Below are 22,859 nucleotides of genomic sequence, written 5' to 3' on the forward strand. Positions count from 1 at the left end.
TGTCAGCAGTATGTCAGCAGGAATCCCCAAGAAAATGGCATGGCAGACAAGGTCAAGCAACACATTTTATTTTCTGTTTCTCCTTCTATAGACATACAAATTAAGACATGGCTGAACTTCAGTCAAACTTGACACTTCTGATCGCAATGTCTCCCTCGACTGAGAATATTTTTGCAGAATTCACCCCAAGCCGATTAGGGAACTTGACTTCCTGGTCTCCATTGATCTTTACAGTCACTTCCTCGCCATCAAAGGACAAACAGATCTGTGAAGAAGAGGAGTCAAGGAGTTAGGGTCATGGGTTGTTCCTTGGAAAGAGGCAATTAGGTGCTTCCAAGAGATTATGGCCCAAACAGGAGTGGATTAATGGAGGGAAATAAACAAACTTCTACCACCCTTGCAATTACATTTCCTCACCAATTTTGTTTTGGGGGGGGCGGTTCTGTTAGGGCACTTCAGCCTGAAACTATGACCCTCATCATTTGGCTGTAGAAGTTAAGGTTGGGGAGAGAAATTCAGAGTTGTAGCCAATGCTAGTTCTACTTAGGATTAGGAGCCCTGAATCAATAGGCATGGAAAAATTGAGCTCATTCATTTCAATGGGTCTACTGTAAACAGAACATGGATGCAACCCTCTTTTTAAACATTTTAATGAAAAAAACCAGCTAACTGATGCTTTTCACACTAAAACACATCTATCCTTTCTCTCCCTCTAGTGGTGCAGCAATAAAATTGCGAGAACGTTTGAAAAGCTAAGCAGGGTCTGGTATGGTTTCCAATTGGATGGGGAACCATGTGTTGAGATACCTGCATTGCAAGGGGTTGGACTTCCAATTCTATGATTGTATTCATACCTACTTAGAAATAAGAGCCACTAGGTTCAATGGGACTTTCTTCCAGGTAAGTGTTAGCGGGTTGGACTTAAGATGACCTTTGGGTCCCTTCCAACTCTGATTCAAAACCCACCCTTTTCCAAACCTTGTGATTCAGTTCTCCAGATGAACAAGGTATACCAAAAAAATGAATGCATTACAGGAAAGTACATCATTATATTGGGGAAAACTGCTTGCAAAAAAGGGGGTAAATGAGCCAAGACTACATACAAAAACCATGTGCGCTGCAAGAAGGGCATGCTAAAAACTGCTGTCAAATTTTCCTAACGCTGCAGAAATGTAGAGAACTGAAGTTAAAATTGGGAAAAAATGAGAAATGGATAAACCAAAAGTGACAGATTTCATCCCTAGCTGGAAGCCATGATATAGCGGTTTCCTACCCCCAAAAAGCTCCTATCTGTACAACTATCTGACTTTTAGAAGACATCTGAAGGCAGCCCTGTTTAGGGAAGCTTTTAATATTTGATGAAATATTTTATTTTAATATTTTGCTGGAAGTCGCTCAGAGTGGTTGGGAAACCCAGCCAGATAGTTAGGGTATAATTAATTATTATTATTATTATTATTAATACCCCAACTATCTGGCTGGGTTTCCCCAGCCACTCTGAGCTACTTCTAGCAAAATATTAAAATACAATAATTCATCAAATATTAAAAGCTTCCCGAAACAAGGCTGCCTTCAGATGTCTTCTAAAAGTCAGATAATTGTTTATTTGACATCTGGTGGGAGGGCGTTCTACAGGGTGGGCACCATCACCAAGAAGGCCCTCTGCCTGGTTCCCTGTAACCTCACTTCTCGCAGTGAGGGAACCGCCAGATGGCCCTCGGAGCTGGACCTCAGTGTCCGGGCTGAACGATGGGGGTGGAGACGCTCCTTCAGATATACTGGACCAAGGCTGTTTAGGGCTTTAAAGGTCAGCATGAAAACTCTGAATTGTGGCCGGAAACATACTGGGACCCAATGTATTGAACTCAGGGGCTGGAGGGCATAGCCAGAGAGCAACTTCCTCCTTTTCTCCAAGGCGAAGTGCAGAGGATCAGCTGGAAGTCTCTCCTCATGTACTTCAGCTGATCCATATAACCAAGCAAGCAGCCCAGCAGCAGCAATCTCTTCTCTCCAAGAACATTGTTCATACTAAAGCAGTGGGGAGTGGAGAGAAAAATATTGCCTCCAATCAAAGCAGTCTTCCCAAACTTGGTGCCCTCTAGATGCTATAGACTAGAATTTTCATCAGCACCAACAGATGCACGTAGCTTATTTCCAACTGAAAGCTATGCCGCAACCCAGGGCTAAATGCCTCTGGGAGTCAGGTTTCCCTCAGGATTGATCCCTGTTTTTTATTCCCTTTTAATATACTGCTGCAGCCATTAAGAGGGTCTAGAATGCACAAGATGCCTACAGCAAGAGTCACACTCAGTCCTAAGACGGTTGGAGGATGGATGGCGGCTAACAGATTGAGGCTGAATCCTGACAAGATAAGAAGTACTGTTTTGGGGGGACATGGGTTGGGTGGGTGTGGGGGACCTTTAAAGCCCTAAACGGCCTTGGCCCAGTATACCTGAAGGAGCGTCTCCACCCCCATCGTTCAACCCGGACACAGGTCCAGTGCCGAGGGCCTTGTGGCAGTTCTCTCCCTGTGAGAAGCAAAGTTACAGGGAACCAGGCAAGAGGGCCTTCTCGGTGGTGGCGCTTGCCCTGTGGAACGCCCTCCCATCAAATGTCAAAGAAATTAACAACTATTTGATGTTTAGAATACATCTGAAGGCAGCCCTGTTTAGGGAAGTTTTTAATGACTTAAGTTTTAATGTATTTTTAATCTTTGGTTGGAAGCCACCCAGAGTGGCTGGGGAAACCCAGCCAGATGGGCAGGGTATAAGTAAAAAATTATTATTATTATTATTATTATTATTATTATTATTATTATTAATTATGTGCCAAAATGAAGAGAGAGAGATTCACCACAAATGATCATACTTCACTTTAGAATACCCTCAAAAAGGCAGAAGCAGCACAAGAGATTTATTTCATTGCATTCCTATCTGGTTAGCAGCCCTTCTGAGGATCCCATAGCCCAGGGGAAAGAGGAACCACATCACATGGAGAAGATCCTGGGTTCAATTTTTCAGCATCTCCAGGTAGCCTCTCCCTGAAACCCAAGAGAGTCACTGCCAGTCAGTGACAGCAGTGCTGAGAGAGATGGACCGAAGATCCAACTTATTTACAACCTCCCAGTGCCCAAGGAGCCCCCAAATCCAGGAATGACAACTGCCTCTCCTTGAAGTTATATACGAAAAAGATACCCCTGTGTTGCAAACTTCAAGCAGGATATGAAAAAAGGCAACACGTGGACCAAATAATGTAGGGCAAAATATTTCTTTATAATGTCAAATAATATGCAGCGAAATTTCTTTATAATGTCAAATAATATGCAGCGAAGACACTGTTTCGGTGTAATCTTCAGTTCATAACTATAAAGAATAACAAAACAGAATATATACATCTAATCAATCATATGAAGGATCATATAAAGGATAATGCTCAGCATCAACAAGAGTCCATATTGTCCAAAATGATATTCAGAAAAATAAAATAATAAAATAAAATAAAAAAATTTATCGCATAAGCATTCAGATTCAGACTTGCTGTTATAAAGAAATTTCGCTGCATATTATCTGACATTATAAAGAAATATTTTGCCCTACATTATTTGGTCCACGTGTTGCCTTTTTTCATATTTTCCTTGAAGTTATGGTGGTGCGGAGACTATTCGTGCTCACCTTGGTGTCTTCTCCCTGCTGGAAAGGGAACGCCGACTCCCGCAGCTCTGAGTCCCACTGCCCATTCGTCTTTGAGTTACACACGATGGTGTTAACGTCTCCGTGACTATCAAAGCGAGGATTGAAGTGGAGGATCATGTCTGAATCATTGTGCCCCAAGTTGAGGGCAAAGCTGGAAAGAGGGGAGGACCACATCAGTCAAACACTGACAAGGTGGATTAGCAGGAGCTGGCGGAGACAAAGACTAACGGTTCTATTGTTATGGTGATATTGGAAGTAGGATACTGTTGCGGATTGACAAGAACCCAGCCTGGGCTTGCAACTTGGCAAAAGTCTTTGTCTTTGCAAAGCCCCGTTTGGCAGTGGTGTAGCATGGGGGCAGTTACCCGGGGTGCAAATTTCAACACCCAATGCTGCCTCAATACAGTTGCGTGCTTCCATTGCTGGGCTCCGTTGAAAACAGCTTCTCCATGTGAACCAGGAACTGACCTCTTCAGACAAACAACTTTTATCTCTGCGGCTGCGATCTCCTGAGTGATGCAGATGCCGTTAGGCAGTTGAATGTGCATGTGTACTCCATCCATTTACCTCCCTCTCACCCCCTCCATATAGCCCCGGGCACTGCCAACCCACGCTAAGCCACTGCCTGCTGCTGAAGGTATTTGACGGCATCTTTCAAGTCTATTAACAGACTGGTGGTGGTTGTGGTGACCATGGAACCGTTTAACTTGCTTGCACTAAGAGGTGTCGGATAATGATTAATGGGAAGGTATGTAACCTCCCCCCCAAAAACTATGCTCTGACTTCACTGTCAGAACAAATGCTCAGTATAGAGCAGGCATTGTATAAGCACTGGCGAACGAAGCCGCTTGGCCACCCAGAGTGGCAAACCCGAGGGCACCCCCCGTGTAGCGCACGTGCGCAGCTCTGGAAAAAGGAAAGCGTGCGCCAAGCAGGTTTTCGAGCAAGCCGTCGGCACGCGCTTTTTACTGGGCAGTGGGGCTCAGCTTGGGCGTCGCGGGGGGCGCACCGAGTGTCACCCCCCTCCAGGGTGGCACCCGGGGCGGACTGCCCCCAACGCACCCACCTTGCTCCGCCCCTGTGTATAAGCTCCATGTAAGCTTTGAAAAGCAGGATGAACACTTAATGAACAGTTCATCTGGAGGAGCCCATAAATGCACACAAAAATAGCATCTAATAATTTTTAAGGAAAGTTAAGCTAAGCATCCTTCAGTAGCATCCAGTGGCTGGTCAGATTACCGATTAAAAAAAATACGGTTGTACTGCATCTTTTACCTTATCATTCCAATAATGTATTGGTTGCTCCAACCGCATGGCTCTCATAAACCATGATTGAGTTCCTATACCAATAATTTAGGCACTTTCACCACTTGGTAACCAAGCTAAGTTTTACTGCCTGTGCAACTTTTCTGAAGCACATGAATCTGACTTTTGGAGAGTTTGTACGGTAAGTAAACCATTTATAACGTAACAAACGTGTGGTCTTTTTTATGCTGGGGGAAGAAACTTTGGAAAGAATTTTTTTAAGGGGATATTTTGGAGAGGCGTTTTTAAAAAAAATGCAGCCTGTATTTCCACGCTCTGCTTTGCTGCATATTTTGTGAATCTCTGCTGACCAAAGAGCACTTGCCCCTTGGCATTCAGGAATTCTCCTTTCTATAGGTTTTTTTTTGCACCAACAAAAATAGGCCAGCCCACCTTTAACAACACAAACCTCTTGGCCTCTGGTGGCACTTTCCCCTTCACTTTGATGCATTCGCCAGGCTTGATTGACAAGTGGGAAAAAACCATTCGCTGGAGGAAAGGCAGAAACAAAGAGCATTAGAATGCACACAGGTAACTTCTCCGCTATCATTCCTCTCTGGAAAGAGGAACCCTTTCTATTCGAGTTTCTCTTGGAAGAAACTCCCTGTGAATGTTTGCAGTTCCCAGAAATGGCCCAAATCAATCTAAGATTGTCCCCGCCCTCCACCCGTGGCTTGGCCTGTCTATTATTGAACACACAAACCCTTACACATGCCCACAGTTCATTGGGTTCCAGAATTAGATATCCACCTATTCCGAATGAAGGAGACATGTAACAGGCTGCTTTCTGTGAGCAAGTGGGGGCAGTGGCCATTATTTCCGTTGATGCCCATATCATGTTCTGGTCCAGTCTGTTTCTAGTCGTTCAGATGTGGCGGCCATTTTGCATTATGCCATGCTGCTCCACCGCCGCCATCTTGTATTGCGCCACAATTCCACAGGCACCATTTTGCATTATCCCCAACGCCACGACAACAGCCATGTTATGACTGCCGCCCACACTCCCAAAAAGGTTAGGAAACCGCTTCTCCCCAGGAAACCTGGGAACTGTAATTCTGCAAGCATGGAGGGGGAAGGGAGAAGGAACCAGAGATACAACCAGAGAAGTAGGTCACATCTGTATTATACTTTTAAAACACTCATACCACTTTAAAACAGCTATGTTCCCAAAAATTCCTGGGAACTGTAGAGGGTGCCGAGAGTTGTTAAAGTCTTAACAATCCACAGTTCCCAGTATTCTTTGCGGGAAACCAAGTACAGTGGTACCTTGGTTCTCAAATTTAATCCGTTCCGGAAGTTGGTTCCAAAACCAAAGCGTTTCAAAACCAAGGTGCGCTTTCCCATAGAAAGTAATGCAAAACGGATTAATCCGTTCCAGACTTTTAAAAACAACCCCTAAAACAACAAGTTAACATGAATTTTACTATCTAATGAGACCATTGATCCATAAAATGAAAGCAATAAACAATGTCCTGCAGTCACACAATCAATCAGAGGCTGAACTGGGTTCCACACAGTCAGAAAAACGAAACAAAAAAGCCGCAAAAACAAAAAATGCTAAATAAATAGCAAAAACAGACAGACATCAGCGTTAACACTCAAAACAAAAACGTGGCACAGTCGGCTTCTGAAAAAAGTTTGCAAACCGGAACACTTACTTCAGGTTTGCAGTGTTTGGTTCCAAGTTGTTTGAGTACCAAGGCGTTTTGAGAACCAAGGTACCACTGTATATGAGTGATTAAATCTATGGTTTGGACCTGATCACTGACAAAGTGTTGTTGTCGTTCAGTCATGTCCGACTCTTCGTGACCCCATGGACCAGAGTACGCCAGGCACCCCTATCCTCCACTGCCTCTCGCCGTTTGGCCAAACTCCGAGAACACTGTCCAACCATCTCGTCCTCTGTCGTCCCCTTCTCCTTGTGCCCTCCATCTTTCCCAACATCAGGGTCTTTTCCAGGGAGTCTTCTCTTCTCATGAGGTAGCCAAAGTACTGGAGCCTCAACTTCAGGATCTGTCCTTCCAGTGAGCACTCAGGGTTGATTTCTTTAAGGATGGATATGTTTGATCTTTTTGCAGTCCATGGGACTCTCAAGAGTCTCATGGGACTCTCAAGTGTTACACAGCTGTTATTGCTGGTTTCCATGTGAATGTTCCCACATGCAGAGCAGGGACACAGGGCAAGAAATTAAAAGCCTTCCCCCACTTCCTGTAATTCTAGGAATCCAGCATGAAGAGAGGCATTTTCAGGACAGCTCACCTGTGGCCTCCAGCTCTTGTTGGACTCCAGCTCCCATCAGCCCCCGTCAAAATGGTCAATGGTCAGAGAGGATGGGAGTGGGAGCCCCCAACAGCTGGAGGGCGCTGTGTTGGTTGCGGGTGTAGTTCACATCAGACAAGGGAGTCACACGGAGAGTTCACTACTCCCGAATAAAATTATGATGTGGGGCAAGGCACAGAAAACCTGTTAAGTTATGGGTGGACACAGCAGACGACAGTGATTTTCAGGCAGCTCTTGTTTATTCTCAGGCTGGAACAGAAGTGAGCTGAAGGCCTCAGCAGCCTGCTTATATAGAACTCAGCTACAAAGCAACAGTAACAACTTTCTGTAGTTACCCAATCCCTGAACGTCACTTTTCAATCCTTCATTTGCATGTGCGGACCTGAGTGAAAACTGCAGCAAAATGAACTATATACACACACCCCTAGTGGCCTAAGGTGAGAACTTCAATACATAACAAAACCATTAGTGCTTTAACATGTATTTATACAGGGGAGAAAATTCAGCTATTTCGATTCCGTTTCACACGAAGCCAGCTGCAGGCTCTCTCCAGGTAGTTAATGAGTAAATGAGCAAGACAAGTTGTTTGAGTTTCTCTGACTCAATCCAACAGGAATGTTGTTTTTTTTGGTGAAGAAAATCAAAGAAGTCTTTTTTCAGGAATGTCCATTATCATTAGGAGCTATAGCTAACCGTTTGCCTTTCCGTTTTGCTCACAAGGCCTCTGTCCCCCTCAAGGCCAAACCAGACAATGGCTGGCATCCTCCTACCCACAAGTCTCCCACGTAGGATCATGGCTTGCAGAGCAACAGAGAACATTTACAACCCCTAATAAGCCCAGTGGCATCATTAGGGAAAACCTTCGGGCAGAGATTCAGGGCCACACTCTGTGGAATATGCCGGAAGGCCCCAAACACAGCAGAGCTGCTTTGCTCTACATACTGAAGTGAATTTAAGTAATAGGCATTATCTAAAGAGGAGGAGGAGAAGGAGGAGGAGAGTTTGGATTTGATATCCCGCTTTATCACTACCCGAAGGAGTCTCAAAGCAGCTAACATTCTCCTTTCCCTTCCTCCCCCACAACAAACACTCTGTGAGGTGAGTGGGGCTGAGAGACTTCAAAGAAGTGTGACTAGCCCAAGGTCACCCAGCAGCTGCATGTGGAGGAGTGGAGACACGAACCCGGTTCCCCAGATTACGAGTCTACCACTCTTAACCACTACACCACACTGGCTCTCTTATTGTGAATGAGAACAATAAGAAAATGAAGTCCATAGAGCTTTAAGCAATTTAAGATCTAGCTGTACCACTGAATAATTTCTAATGGCATGACTGGTCACACGCATAGCACAATAATTAAATTTGTTTATTACCAACCGTTATATCAGCAAATAACTACACTGAAGGCATGAGTAACTGCCGTAGCCTTGACTCCTTCTGATCATAATCAACTCATGGATAAACACAGAATTGTAGAGTTGGAAGGGACCATGAGGGTCATTTAGTCCAACCCCCCCCCCCCCGCAATGCAAGAATCTTTCACCCAACGTGGGGCTCGAACCGATGACCCTGAGATTAAGAGGCTCATGCTCTACCGAGCAAAAACAGGAATGACCGTGAAAGATAAGATAAGATAATTTATCACGGTCAAAGACCAGCTCGCATAACAAAATAGTGACAGCATTAATAAAGATAAATATACAACTAGAATAGATTGCAACAATAGCTCATGAGTTAAAATTGAAATATATACATGACTGATATTTGGGCTACCATAAAAATTTGACCCTAAGGCGCCCCAAAAAGGGACTTCAGCTTTTCCCAAGTAAGCTATTTTATTCTAGAGGATGATCTGTGCCTACAAATCTGGGCACAGAACCAGCCAGGTTGTCTTGTGATCTTTGCCAAAGAGGAGATAATTTAAGTTTAGACTTGTCTGTAAGATCGGCAAGCCTCTTCAGCAAAGGAAGGATATATTTCATTGCCCAAAGCAAATTACGCGCACACCTCTAACGATTTACAGGAACCTTTCCTTTTTCTAGCAGTAAGGGGATACAGGAAGTTAGATACCGAGAATTTGCTACCGTTTCCCAACACTCAGCAATCAACTGCCTGAGGCTGGAATGTCACTCTGCCTAAACAGTAGGACCAGGGCAGTACTTTGAGCTCGAAGTACTATGCAATACTAGCCTTCATTCATAGAATCCTAGAGTTGGAAGAGACCACAAGGGCCATCCAGTCCAACCCCCTGCCAAGCAGGAAACACCATCAAAGCATTCCTGACAGATGGCTGTCAAGCCTCTGCTTAAAGAACTCCAAAGAAGGAGACTCCACCACACTCCTTGGCAGCTCTCACTGTCAGGAAGTTTTCCTAATGTTTAGGTGGAATCTTCTTTCTTGTAGTTTGAATCCATTGCTCCGTGTCCGCTTCTCTGGAGCAGCAGAAAACAACCTTTCTCCCTCCTCTATATGACATCCTTTTATATATTTGAACATGGCTATCATATCACCCCTTAACCTTCTCTTCTCCAGGCTAAACATACCCAGCTCCCTAAGCCATTCCTCATAAGGCATCGTTTCTAGGCCTTTGACCATTTTGGTTGCCCTCCTCTGGACACGTTCCAGCTTGTCAGTATCCTTCTTGAACTGTGGTGCCCAGAACTGGACACAGTATTCCAGGTGAGGTCTGACCACAGCGGAATACAGTGGTACTATTACTTCCCTTGATCTAGATGCTATACCCCTACTGATGCAGCCCAGAATTGCATTGGCTTTCAGAAGGGACTGCTGCAGCTATGAACAGTTCATCCACCTTGACCCGTACAACACAAGGAACTAGGAAACCACCACCACTGACTGCAATTCTAACCCCACTTACACCCAGGAGTACACAGAAGTACAATAGGATTTGCATCCTCGTAGACCCAGGCAGAATTGTACTGCTAGCTCCTTTTGCATTCTGTCCAGCAGCGGAGCACGGTTTTAATGAGTTTTTGCTAGAGCAGCATTCAAGAATCCTTAGATATGGGCATGCCACAATGAGCCGCAGAAACCTATTATTGACACAGAACCGCCAACCTCCGTTGCCCAACTCATTAAGGCTGCAATCTCTCAGCTCCACTTAGAAATAAGCCTCCATCAATTCCACCCGGCCGACCTCCAAATAGACATACTTAAGAAGATTAAACAGTAAGCTAAAATGCTTACCAGCTGACCCTATCTAACGTTAAAGAACAAACTAAACTCCTCCCATACCCCAATCAGTGCCCACTCCCTCCGGACAACTTACAGTCTCCATTGTGAAGGTTTGATGACTCAGCTGCAGACAAACACAAAAGCAAACAAGCAAGTCTTCCTTCTTCTGCATGAGCTTTAAATAGTGGCCAAAAAGAGGTGTGGCCTTCCTGCTGCCAATCAGGAACAAGCCTGTAAGGACCAATCAATCAGAGAGGAAGAGACTGGTCAATGGAAATGGGAGTCTCTCCAATCATTAACCAAATTGCTAAGTGACGTGACTTGTGTGTCTATCAGTCCATTTGATGCCCTTTGCATTCCTGACTCCATGTGAGGAACCCATAATCAGTGGCGGAGGAAACCTCTTCACTGTTCGGGGTGGCGGAGCGGAGGCATCCCCCTGGGGGGCGTGGCATCACAACGCACATCAGATGCACTGCGCATGCCCAGAATTTCCGGGCATGCGAATTGCATCCGGGCCGGCGCTGCTGCTCCCACAGCGAGCTGGCAAGCGAGCGGCGGCTTGTGGGACTGCCCTGGCCGTTCGTAAAGAAGCACAGACAGGGTGCCGGGTGGTGGGGGAGTGGTGGGAGGGGCCAGGGAGTGTCACCCCCCCCTCCCCTGGAACCCGGGGTGGCCCGCCCCCTACGCCCCGCCCTTCTTACACCATTGCCCATAATTTTAGTCAAGTCCCAGCATCATGAACACAGAGCAAGTGTTGGACTACAATTCCCATCATCCCTGGCTGTTGGCCATGCTGATGGAAGAACAGGGCATCACCACCCACAAAATGTCAGAGCAATGTTTTTGAGCCTGTCACTGAATCACAGAACAACCCCAGGCATCTACTCAGATGTTAAGTCCCATTGAATCCAGGTAAATTACGCCCAGGTAAATAAGTACATAGGATTGCTGCTCTGGGCAGCTGCTACTGGAATGATCTCTCAAGAGCCTCAATTCTCATTGTGTGATTTAACAGTCAATCCCTCTTTCCAGGGAAATCTGGGAATCGTTGCTCTGAGGGGAATGGGGTCTCCATGCAACTCTGATTACCCTTAACGAACTACAGTTCTCAGGATTCTTTGGGGGAAGCCATGGAAGTTTAAAGAGGTATGATACTGCTTTAAAAATATACCTGTAGTGACCAAATGTGGAGAAGCGGCAGGAAGGCAGTAAAGCCCAAAAGGAGGCGAGCTACTTCAGCAGCAGAGCAATTCTAACGTTCTTACAGCTTTATTTGGAGGCTGAAATCAAACCTTCAGACAAATAAACCTTGTTTTAATCTGTAAGACTTTAAGACATATATCTCCACCTCACTCTGAATTCCCCATGCATGCCTAGAAAAAAAGTGTGATTGACGTTACAGAAACCAGTGAAAATATGGGCTGTATTCAGAAAGTGGTGGTGGGGGATGAGTGTTCAGACCCCTGGGCTCTCACTTGTGGGGTGCCTCGGGGTTCTGGCCTCTCCCCCATGCTGTTCAACATCCACATGCAGCCACTGGGAGAGATCATCAGAGGGTTTGGGCTGGGTGTTCATCAGTATGCGGATGATACCCAGCTCTGCCTCTCTCAGAACCAGTGAAGGCGGTAAAGGTCCAGTGTGAGTGTCTGGAGGCGGTTGGAGGATGGATGGCGGTTAACAGATTGAGGTTGAATCCTGACAAGACAGAAGTACTGTTTTGGGGGGACAGGAGGCGGGCAGGTGTGGAGGACTCCCTGGCCCTGAATGGGGTAACTGTGCCCCTGAAGGACGAGGTGCGCAGCCTGGGAGTCATTCTGGACTCACAGCTGTCCATGGAGGCACAGTTTAATTCTGTATCCAGGGCAGCTGTCTACCAGCTCCATCTGGTACGCAGGCTGAGACCCTACCTGCCCGCGGACTGTCTCGCCAGAGTGGTGCATGCTCTGGTTATCTCCCGCTTGGACTACTGCAATGTGCTCTACGTGGGGCTACCTTTGAAGGTGACCCGGAAACTGCAATTAATCCAGAATGCGGCAGCTAGACTGGTGACTGGGAGTGGCCGCCGGGACCACATAACACCGGTCCTGAGAGATCTGCATTGGCTCCCAGTACGTTTCCGAGCACAATTCAAAGTGTTGGTGCTGACCTTTAAAGCCCTAAACGGCCTCAAAGGCCCAGTATACCTGAAGGACCCCCATCATTCAGCACAGACACTGAGGTCCAGCGCCGAGGGCCTTCTGGCGGTTCCCTCACTACGAGAAGCCAAGCTACAGGGAACCAGACAGAGGGCCTTCTTGGTAGTGGCACCTGCCCTGTGGAACGTCCTCCCACCAGATGTCAAAGAGAACAACTACCAGACTTTTCGAAGACATCTTAAGGCAGCCCTGTTTAGGGAAGCTTTTAATATCTGATGAATTATTGTATTTTAATATTGTGTTGGAAGCTGCCCAGAGTGGCTGGGCAGGCACAGCCAGACGGGCGGGGTATAAATAAGAAATTCTTATTATTATTATTGGCAAAATTACCGTGTAATGTATCCAAACCCCTCCTTTTGTTGGGTATTTTTCCTCATCTTTGGGTGTAGAAATGATCCATTAGTTAAAGGGACTCTTTCAGCAACACCACCATCAAAGTAAAGTCCCACAATTCTTTTGGGGAAAGCCACAACAGCTAAACACTGATTACCGCGCAGCATTTTTTAAAGGCGCTAAAAATGATGATGGTGATTAAGAATCTCTTGTGTAGATTCCTCCTTGGTGAATTCACACTGCCAAAACCTGTGGGTGACTCCCAGGGATCATTAGCTCAGACACAGTTGGGAGACGTTAACAGCCAAATTAATCCCAACTGCATCTGCACTGATGCTAATAAGATGTTTTAAATGAAGACCTGCCAACTTAAAGGGCCCCCTCTGTGCTCCCACAGCTTCTGTTTGCATTGAAGCTGATTTGACAGAGACGGTGGGCAGGTGTTTCTTCTGTCACTTTCCAAAACACCTTCCTCCGTCCCCGGGGAGATAATCTTAGCTGCTGTCATTAGAACTGGCCAACCTGTTATCATCTTGCACCTTGAACTCCAGAATTGTACATGTACCCAAAGTTATTAATGAGGCCTCTAGAGGCATCTCGCAGGAGCCACGATGGAACGAAGTTGCCAATATGATACACGACACAGCAACAGACCACACTGGTGTCCGCCTGTTAGGTGAAAAATAAGGGGGACGTGGGCTGCACAGAAAAGGGACAGAGAAAGCTGTCTTCTACCAAGTCAGACCATTGGTATTGTCAGTATTGTCTACAGTGACTGGCAGCAGCTCTCCAGGGGTGTCAGGCAAGGGATATTCCCACCTTTAAGGGATGTGGGTGGCGCTGTGGTCTAAACCACTGAGCCTCTTGAGCTTGTTGATCAGAAGGTCGACAGTTCGAATCCCCGCGACAGAGTGAGCTCCCGTTGCTCTGTCCCAGCTCCTGCCAACCTAGCAGTTCGAAAGCACACTAGTGCGAGTAGATAAATAGGTACCGCTGAGGCGGGAAGGTGAACGGCGTTTCTGTGCGCTCTGGTTCCTGTTACGGTGTCCTGTTGCGCCAGAAGCGGTTTAGTCATGCTGGCCACATGACCCGGAAAGGTATATGTGGACAAACGCCAGCTCCCTCGGCCTGAAAGCGAGATGAGCGCTGCAACCCCATAGTCGCCTTTGACTGGACTGAACCGTCCAGGGGTCCTTTCCCTTTCCCATACCTAGTCCCACCTTGACCTGGAGATGCTGAATAGAGCATTCTGGGGGGAATATGCTGGATCCTAACCCCATTCTGTGACTTGGCAACCCAGTGCAACTTAACACCAGCAAAGAGGGCTGCGTGAGCCAAAATCTGTTTCAAAGGCTTGTTTTCCCTCTGCCAGGCTTACGATGGCTCAGCTGGCAGGAGTATTGCTCCTGAACAGGTTTGGGTCAGGCATGCTTTACACCAGCTTCACCTAAACCGGAATAAATTGCGCTGGCTTCCCATAGTTAGGATTGCTCCCTCGTATGGCTACATCTGTTTAGGGGAGTTTTTAATGTTTGAAGTTTTATTCCGTTTTTAATGTTCTGTTGAAAACCGCTCAAGAGTGGCTGGGGAAACGCAGTCAGGTGGGCAGGGTAGAAATAGAAATTAATAATAATAATAATAATAATAATAATAATCTCTGCAAGTTGCTGACTCTTTCAGTGTGGTGTAAGAAGAGTGCTGAACTAGGACCAAGGAGACCGGGTTTGAATCCCCACTCAGCCATGAAACTCAGAGCCTTGGACCAGTCACCATCTCTCAGTCTGACCTACCTCGCAGGGCTGCTGTTAGGATAGAACAGGGAGGGGCAGCTTGAGCTCTTGGGAGGAATATCTGGCATTATATTGTAAATATAATAAACAATACACTAAAATGGACTAAAAGGCAGAGACTGCCAAGGGTCCCTCCAGATAAACCACTTATTGAGTATATATATATCTCAATTTGCTTGTACGCTGATTACAGAGAGGTTAGATTATAGCTGGACATTTGTTTTGATTCATTTACGATTCAGCCAATGAGCATCCGTCCTGATATTCTTGCAGGGTGTTTACACGACCTTTTGTCATTCATTCACCCAAATCCCTGGAGGTATTTTGTCATCACATTCCAAAAATGCAAGTCTGTGGCTTTATTTATTTCTGTTTAAGTGGATTTGTTGCACTAGGGCAGCACAGCACTTTAACCCACTTTTAAGTGTGCAAACCTAAAGTTTTGGTAAGCAGCTGAGTCACTGACAGCCCGGAGGCACCCTGAGTTAACTGTCTTGGTTAACTGATTGGTGAAGCAATTTGGAGGACACACGGTTCCCGATTTCGCATTCAAACAACAGAAACTCCAGGAGATGGGACTTTATTTGCATATTCTTTCCCCCAGCTAGTTCAGAGCTGCAAAGGGAGCATAAAAGTTCAGAAACTTGACAGATTTGATCTTGAAGTCTCCAGCCACTGAGAAGAACTGTACAGAATCCAACCCGAGCCGGTTGGGGAACGTGATCACCTTGTTTCCTGGCATCGTCACTGTCGCCGCCCTGGCGTCAAAGGAGATGGAGATCTAGAGAGGAGAAACCAATGACTTAGCCAACCAGAAGTTGTTGGACTGCAAGAAGTGTCGGCCAGGCTGTTTGCTGGGGTTGATGGGAGTTGCACTTCTAGATAGACACCTTTGGTGCAATGCGATCCGTTCTTCCTTCTCCAGCCAGAAGGCAAGAAGGTGGGAGCTGACTGAGGGCAGGGGAAGGAAACTGGTGGAGCAAATGGCCCCAAATTGCAGCAGAGGCACTTTAGATAGTGCTGCATGATGCACACTCTGGGATTACCTGCAGATGCGGCGCTGGGGTGCAAATATCCACCCAGCGCCCCCAAATTACCACGGATGGGGGGGGGAGTGAAGCTGCGCACTGCCAGCCATGGGGGGGGGGCGCAAACTCTCCCCCATGCCGCTGCGGGAGAGCAATCCCCACAGAGGCTTGGGAGGTAAGCTGCGCGCTTGCCAGCCATATAGTTGGTGGGGCACAGCTTCCATTCTAAGCCTCTGCGGGGATCACTCTCCTCCCGCAGAGGCTTGGGAGGCAAGAAGAAGAAGAAGAAGAAGAAGACGAAGAAGAAGAAGAAGAAGAAGAGGAGTTTGGATTTGATATCCCGCTTTATCACTACCCAAAGGAGCCTCAAAGCGGCTCACATTCTCCTTTCCATTTCCTCCCCCACAACAAACACTCTGTGAGGTGAGTGGGGCTGAGAGACTTCAGAGAAGTGTGACTAGCCCAAGGTCACCCAGCAGCTGCATGTGGAGGAGCGGAGACGCGAACCCGGTTCACCAGATTATGAGTCTACCACTCTTAACCACACCACACTGGCTTGCAAGCTGCACGCACGCCAGCCATAGAGGTGATGGGGTGCAGCTGGAGGGCGTGCAGGAGGGAAAGGAGAGGCCGCTGGCAAAGCCGCACAGCTCTCCCACTCGCTGGGCGCCCCTGAGGCCAGCGCCCTGGCGCAACGAACCACTAAGCCCTATAGGAAAGACGGCTCTGATTACCAGGAACAGGGCATTCAGTGTGGCAGCGCCAGGACTGTGGCATTTGCTGCCAAGCAACCATCTTCTGCCAAAAGCTTATTTATTCACTCAAACTTCCCCGTTATGCAACTTACCCATGCACTATTTGTGTGTTGTAAACCATTTTCATCTTTTATTATCTCAAAATCACGTTTGTGTGCTTGCCGCTTAGGTATATTATTATGAAGCGGCATACAAACTTATATAAATACATTAAAAGGGTTTGGAGGGAGCCAAAGGTTACAAAATGCCTGCTTTACAACATTATCGCCCCACATTATCCAACTCACCTTATGAGGAACAGCCTTAAAGCGAGTTAAGACCATTGATCCAGATCAGTATTGTCTAAAGCACTGGTTCCCAATTGGGGGTCTGCGTAACCCACCCAGGAGGGTCCACGGCACATACCTATTAACACCCCGTTTTTGAGCGCTGTGCTCTCATGTGGGTCATGTGACTTGTGCAGGAGTGTGGCCCAGAAGATGCGCATCCTGGTTTTGTGCTGGGACATGTTGCCTAGTGCTGGGGGATTTCTGGTTTTGCAACATCACAATATATCACCAGCTGAACATTGCGATATATCAAGATGTCTGAAATAAGGATGGAGCTTTGTAGAGGCATTGGCTGGCTTCACGGTTTTCCCCACGTTGTGATTTTTGCATACGGCGCGCACACACACATTGCCAGCTCAAAAACTACGAAACCATTATCACGAAATGGACTTGAAACTGGTTTTGGACAGTACAGTCATGCCTCGTGTTGCATTTGCTCCGTGTTTTGTATGTTCGAGTTACGGACCTCTGCGACCCGGAAGTCCTCCACGGAGCGCACGGGTGCGCACAAGCGTAAAAACCCGCAAACTTCCGAGTTTTTTCTTTTTGTTCGTTCGTGTTACGTACGCCCGGGTTACGTGGCGCAACCCAGAACGGATCGCGTACGTAACACGGGGTACCACTGTATATCGCCCAGCCCTAACACACATCGCGATTCGCGATATGTTGCCAGGTCTGAAACTATGAAACCGATATCACGAGATATCAAACCGGTTTCGGATGATATTATCGATATATCGCCCGGCCCTAATGGCGGCACCATTTGCATAGCAAAAAAAAACTACCACAGAGGTATCAACATTTTCAAAAGTGTGGGAATCTGTGGCTTGGCTTTTGGAAAAACGGAGGGTTCGCAGTACTTAGCTATTTGGGAACCACTGGCCTAGAATGATTGGCAGTGTGGTGTAGTGGTTAAGAGCGGTAGACTCGTAATCTGGGGAACCAGGTTCGCGTCTCCGCTCCTCCACATGCAGCTCTGGGTGACCTTGGGCTAGTCACACTTCTCTGAAGTCACTCAGCCCCACTCACCTCACAGAGTGTTTGTTGTGGGGGAGGAAGGGAAAGGAGAATGTTAGCCGCTTTGAGACTCCTTCGGGTAGTGAAAAGCGGGGTATCAAATCCAAACTCTTCTTCAGTGGCCTGCCCGGGTTTCAAGCAAGAGACTTTCCCCGCCCTACCTGGAAATGCCAGGGATCGAACCTGTGACCTCTTGCTTGCGAGGCCGATGCCCTACCCCTGAGCTAATGGCCTATCCCCATATTCACCTTGGCTTCTTCTCCCCGTTGGAAAGGGAACAGCGACTCTCGCAGCTCCTGACCCCACACTCCACACGCCTTGTAGTTACACACAATGTCGCCTGTCTCGAAGCGAGGGTTGAAGTGGAGGAGGAGGTTGTGGCGATCCCGGCCCAGGTTGATGGCAAACCTGTCATGGAGACGGAGGAGATACTGGAAACGAAACTCACATTTGATAGGAAGCAGCAGAACCCCACAGGGCTCCATCCCCCTTCAACCCATGTCTTTTCCTTCTGCTTTATCAGTACAAACCTCTTGGCATCTGGGGTCACTTTTCCGACCACCAGGATGCCATCGCCAGGCTTGATTGTCTTGTCGGTGACAGCCAGCTGCTAAAAAAAGACCAAAGGGTAGCGTTAGACCAGGCGTGCGGAAACATTGCCCCCCAAATATTTGCTGAATGGCAACTCCCCTTACTACTTTTTCATCATATGTCGTCCCATTTTTAGTTGCTACTTTAATTCTAAAATTGTTTTCCCTCTCGTTTTTAAGTTTCCATGCCTGGTTTGTTTGCAAATTCAAAAGCTCGTTGCTTTAAATATTTCAGCTTCTGCTCCAACATAGATAATTGTTGTTGTAACATTTTGATGGCTTGTACAATTTCACCTTTTTTTGTCTTTAAGTTCCCTCTCTTTCTGAGCTATTTCCAACGTTGTCTCTTGTCTTTTTCAACTCCTACTACTTCTTAAGAAGTGAATTCTGGTGGATGGGAAATCCTCTCACCACTGCTTTTCCAGCATCCCACACTATCTTAATACAGTGGTACCTCGGGTTACAGACGCTTCAGGTTACAGAATCTGCTAACCCAGAAATAGTACCTCAGGTTAAGAACTTTGCTTTGGGATGAGAACAGAAATCGTGCGGCGGCAGTGGGAGGCCCCATTAGCTAAAGTGGTACCTCAGGTTAAGAACAGTTTCAGGTTAAGAACAGACCTCCAGAACGAATTAAGTTCTTAATTCGAGGTACCACTGTACAGTGGTGCCCTGCTAGACGAATGCCTCGCAAGACGAAAAACCCGCTAGACAAAAATTTTCGCAGAACGAATTATTTTCGTCTAGCGGGGCACCACTGTATCTGTTTCTTCGTTTAAGTTAAATTCAAAGTCATCTTTTAATTTTAGCTAGCCCTTAAAAAAAAAAGGTAGGTATTCATTAGGTCTTCATCGAAATGATGTCTATCTGTCCTTTCTCCATGTAAATACTATCATGTTGTGGTCTGAAAATGTTCTAGGTTGAAAAGCTTTTCTACAGAGATCCACATTTGGAACGCTAACTTGGAACATTAAGTTGGGCACTACGGGAGACTTATAATTGGAATAAAAAGGTAAAGGTAAACTAACTCATTAAAAGATTGAAAGACTGAGGTGCCATAAATCCTATCAAGACAAGGAGAGTTGGCATGTGTTGAGAGAGTTGGAACAGAGCCCAGAGCCTGGAAGATAAAATGGTGAAATGAAAGACTTACCGGTAGATGACTACGCTAAAAATCAATTAAAGGATATAAACACAGAATAAACTGCCTCCTGCAAGCTAAAAGAAAGATGTATTTGTTGGACACGATAGAGTCATACACCAGGACTGTGAAGACTGAACAATGGGTTAAGATCGGACTTACGAAATTGGTAGATGATCGGACTTACGAAAACAAGAGATGAACGCAGGAACAACTGATAGAGACTTTCTCCAGACATCCAGAACATGGGAAGTCCTGAAATTCTTTTAATTTGTAATGTATAATTGGCTTTGTTTGTATTACGATGTGGCAAGATTTGATTTGGTACAAACTGGAATATTATTAAATGAAAATTAATAAAAAATTGTTTACAAAAAAGAGAAAATGTTCCAGGATGGTTGAATGTCCATTTTTTGAATACAAGTAATAATGGGTTTTGAAGGACAACTCCCATGATTCCTGTCCACTGGCAATGCTCCCTGGGGCTGATGGGAGTTGTAGTTCAGCAACATCTGGGTGGTCAAAGGTTGCTCACACCTTTGACCACATGAGATGGCATTGACTACATGCCACTACAAGAAAAAAGATTCCACCTAAACATTAGGAAGAACTTCCTGACAGTGAGAGCTGTTTGACAGTGGAATTTGCTACCAAGGAGTGTGGTGGAGTCTCCTTTTTTGGAGGTCTTTAAGCAGAGGCTTGACAGCCATCTGTCAGGAATGCTTTGATGGTGTCTCCTGCTTGGCAGGGGGTTGGACTGGATGGCCCTTGTGGTCTCTTCCAACTCTAGGATTCTATTATTCTATGATAATGAGCAGGGCCAGTTTAACATATCTCCCAAACAGAGGAGAGTTCCTGCCACGGTTATCTGCCACTACTTTCCCCAGACCAATCTACTGTTTTACATATATTTCTCTCTCTCTCTCTCTCTCTTTCTCTCTCTCTGTTGTAGGGCAGGTAAAAGCAGAACTCGGCCAAAAGCAATTTTGCACTGTCAATCAGCTGATTGATGCCACCTGTCAGCTGGCTGGTGCAATTGCAAACCCTGACAGCTGATCATCTGGCATGACACAGATGACTTAATTTCTTTTAAAAAAAAAATTGCCTTTTCAAAAACAGGAACGGATGCTACTAGCCCAGAGATGAAAAGAAAGAGTCCCTACCAGAGAGGAATGGCAAACTAAGCTGATGGACTATGCCAAAATGGCAAAGCTGACCGGAAAGCTCAGCAACCAAGAGGACAAAAACTTTTTTAAAAAGAATGGGGGGAAATTTATAATATACTTAGGAGACCACTGTTAACAGATGAAAACATTAGCAGGACTTTAATTTATTATTATTATTATTATTATTATTATTATTATTATTATTATTATTTGAATTTAATATCACTTGTAATGTAACAGGTATTATGGATAAATACAATAAAATAGATTGTGAAATAGTATGTGGTTGAAAATGTTCACATTAGGACCCATGGAAGGGGTGGGGGGAAGTCACGAGACTCAGAGAAATCTCTTTAAATGGATATGGATTTGGTAGCGTTATAAACTTTTTTTGTTTGCTTGTAAAATCTAATAAAAATGAATTAGATTCAGAGAAATCTCTTTAAATGGATATGGATTTGGTATTGTTATAAACTTTTTTTGTTTGCTTGTAAAATCTAATAAAAAATTAATTCTTTTTTTTTTAAAAAAAACACAGGAACAGAGAGCATATTTAACCCCCGCCCCTCCCCTCCCCATGTCCCACTTCTCTTTAAAAAAAACAGGGCCAGGGTAATAAAATTGGTTAGTCACTTGTTACGAAAGAATATCTCCAAGCAACTTACAACGTAAGTAAACAAAAACAAAAAAAAAACCACAATATAGGCATATTTACACAAACATGCATATTATTAGTAAAATATACAAGCAGCTACCACCCCAGTGGAAAACCAGGTCCTGCTCCACTGGCAAGTTGCACAAGGGAGACTGATTCACCAGACTGCTCTTTCTCTTACACTTTCTATAACTACTTGACAAAATTGCAATTTAATCTGCTCCCCCTAAGAGGCATTGCATAACCACACACACTCTACAAACACAACACAGTACGGTGGTCAGCTAGAACTATTCCTATTGCTACACAGATTGGCCACACTCGGGAGTAACTTACATACTCCATAATTTTTCCCAGGCCTGCTCCAAAAAAGACACAGGAGGAATCCACAAAAAACGGCTTGAAAGTCTGACTCTTAAAGTGGTGATCAGGAGTCTGTCCTTCCTCCTCCCATCCAATCAGAGGTGCAGGCCTGTAAACACCATGGAGTCAAGAGTAGGCGAGGCTGGCCAATAGAGCAGATTGGGGCCATCTCACCAGGTGGGTTCCTTCCAGACCAATTGTTAAGTGTGCCCTTTATAAGTGTGCCCTTTATACATATATATCATTTGCACAGCTTGCTCAAGGGGAAGAATTTCTTTAGAATCTGCCCTAACACCCTGAAGACAATCTACAGCAGGGGTCCCCAAACTAAGGCACGGGGGCCGGATGCGACCCAATTGCCTTCTAAATGCGGTCCGCGTACAGTCCGGGAATCAGCGTGTTTTTACATGAGTAGATTGTGTCCTTTTATTTAAAATGCATATCTGGGTTATTTGTGGGGCCTGCCTGGTGTTTTTACATGAGTAGAATGTATGTTTTTATTTAAAATGCATCTCTGGGTTATTTGTGGGGCATAGGAATTCGTTCTCTCCCCCCCCCCATATAGTCCGGCCCACCACATGGTCTGAGGGACAATGGACCGGCCCACGGCTGAAAAAGTTTGCTGACCCCTGATCTACAGCAAACCTTTTTAGAACTAAAATATCTGCCTGATGAAGTTAAAACAACAGATCAGCAGAGCCAGACTGATACCCAGAGAGAACTTGCTGCAAGACAGACCCCAAAAAGAAAATACAGTGGTGCCCTGCTAGACGAAAATAATTCGTCCTGCGAAAATTTTCGTCTAGCGGGTTTTTCGTCTAGCGAAGCGGCAATGACAGCCGCGCTTTTGCTAAACGAAAAAAAAAGACGAAAATTTTTCGTCTTGCGAAGCAGCCCCATTGACTTTTTCGTCTTGCGGGGCAGCTTCCGCTAGACGAATGCCGTTCGTCTAGCGAGTTTTTCATCTAGCGAGGCATTCGTCTAGCGGGGCACCACTGTAACAGAACGCCACTAGTAATCAC

The 22,859-nt window shown here is 45.9% G+C and overlaps 3 protein-coding genes across 3 annotated transcripts in view; all 3 read right to left on the reverse strand.

Annotated features, from left to right (window-relative positions):
- LOC117042396 (oocyte zinc finger protein XlCOF6-like) overlaps positions 1-22,859 on the reverse strand; it is a 449,944-nt gene that overhangs the window by 277,662 nt on the left and 149,423 nt on the right. The window lies entirely within an intron of this gene.
- On the reverse strand, positions 48-10,647 carry LOC117042147 (16 kDa beta-galactoside-binding lectin-like). The gene is made up of 4 exons (XM_033141639.1): positions 10,567-10,647; positions 5,407-5,486; positions 3,672-3,843; positions 48-265 (listed from the first exon to the last, which is right to left on the reverse strand). Exons 1-4 carry the CDS (start codon positions 10,642-10,644, stop codon positions 119-121), a joined length of 477 nt encoding a protein of 158 aa, XP_032997530.1. The 5' UTR covers positions 10,645-10,647; the 3' UTR covers positions 48-118.
- Positions 15,362-21,911, reverse strand: LOC117042148 (16 kDa beta-galactoside-binding lectin-like). The gene is made up of 4 exons (XM_033141640.1): positions 21,811-21,911; positions 18,453-18,532; positions 18,171-18,330; positions 15,362-15,574 (listed from the first exon to the last, which is right to left on the reverse strand). The coding sequence occupies exons 1-4, from the start codon at positions 21,817-21,819 to the stop codon at positions 15,398-15,400; spliced, it is 426 nt and encodes a 141-aa protein (XP_032997531.1). The 5' UTR covers positions 21,820-21,911; the 3' UTR covers positions 15,362-15,397.

Source organism: Lacerta agilis, chromosome 2 (genome assembly GCF_009819535.1).
Source record: "Lacerta agilis isolate rLacAgi1 chromosome 2, rLacAgi1.pri, whole genome shotgun sequence".
Taxonomy (NCBI): domain Eukaryota; kingdom Metazoa; phylum Chordata; class Lepidosauria; order Squamata; family Lacertidae; genus Lacerta; species Lacerta agilis.

What these genes read in the sequence shown, in the direction of transcription:
- LOC117042147 (XM_033141639.1), bottom strand. Translation starts at nt 10,644, where the DNA reads ATGCAGAAGAAGGAAGACTTGCTTGTTTGCTTTTGTGTTTGTCTGCAG. An exon ending in GTGCCACCAGAGGCCAAGAG is followed by an intron (nt 3,844 to 5,406) that starts GTTTGTGTTGTT and finishes CCCTCTTTCCAG; the next exon opens with CTTTGCCCTCAACTTGGGGC. An exon ending in AGCAGGGAGAAGACACCAAG is followed by an intron (nt 266 to 3,671) that starts GTGAGCACGAAT and finishes TCTTCTTCACAG; the next exon opens with ATCTGTTTGTCCTTTGATGG.
- LOC117042148 (XM_033141640.1), bottom strand. An exon ending in GTGACCCCAGATGCCAAGAG is followed by an intron (nt 18,331 to 18,452) that starts GTTTGTACTGAT and finishes TCTCCATGACAG; the next exon opens with GTTTGCCATCAACCTGGGCC. An exon ending in AACGGGGAGAAGAAGCCAAG is followed by an intron (nt 15,575 to 18,170) that starts GTGAATATGGGG and finishes TCTCCTCTCTAG; the next exon opens with ATCTCCATCTCCTTTGACGC.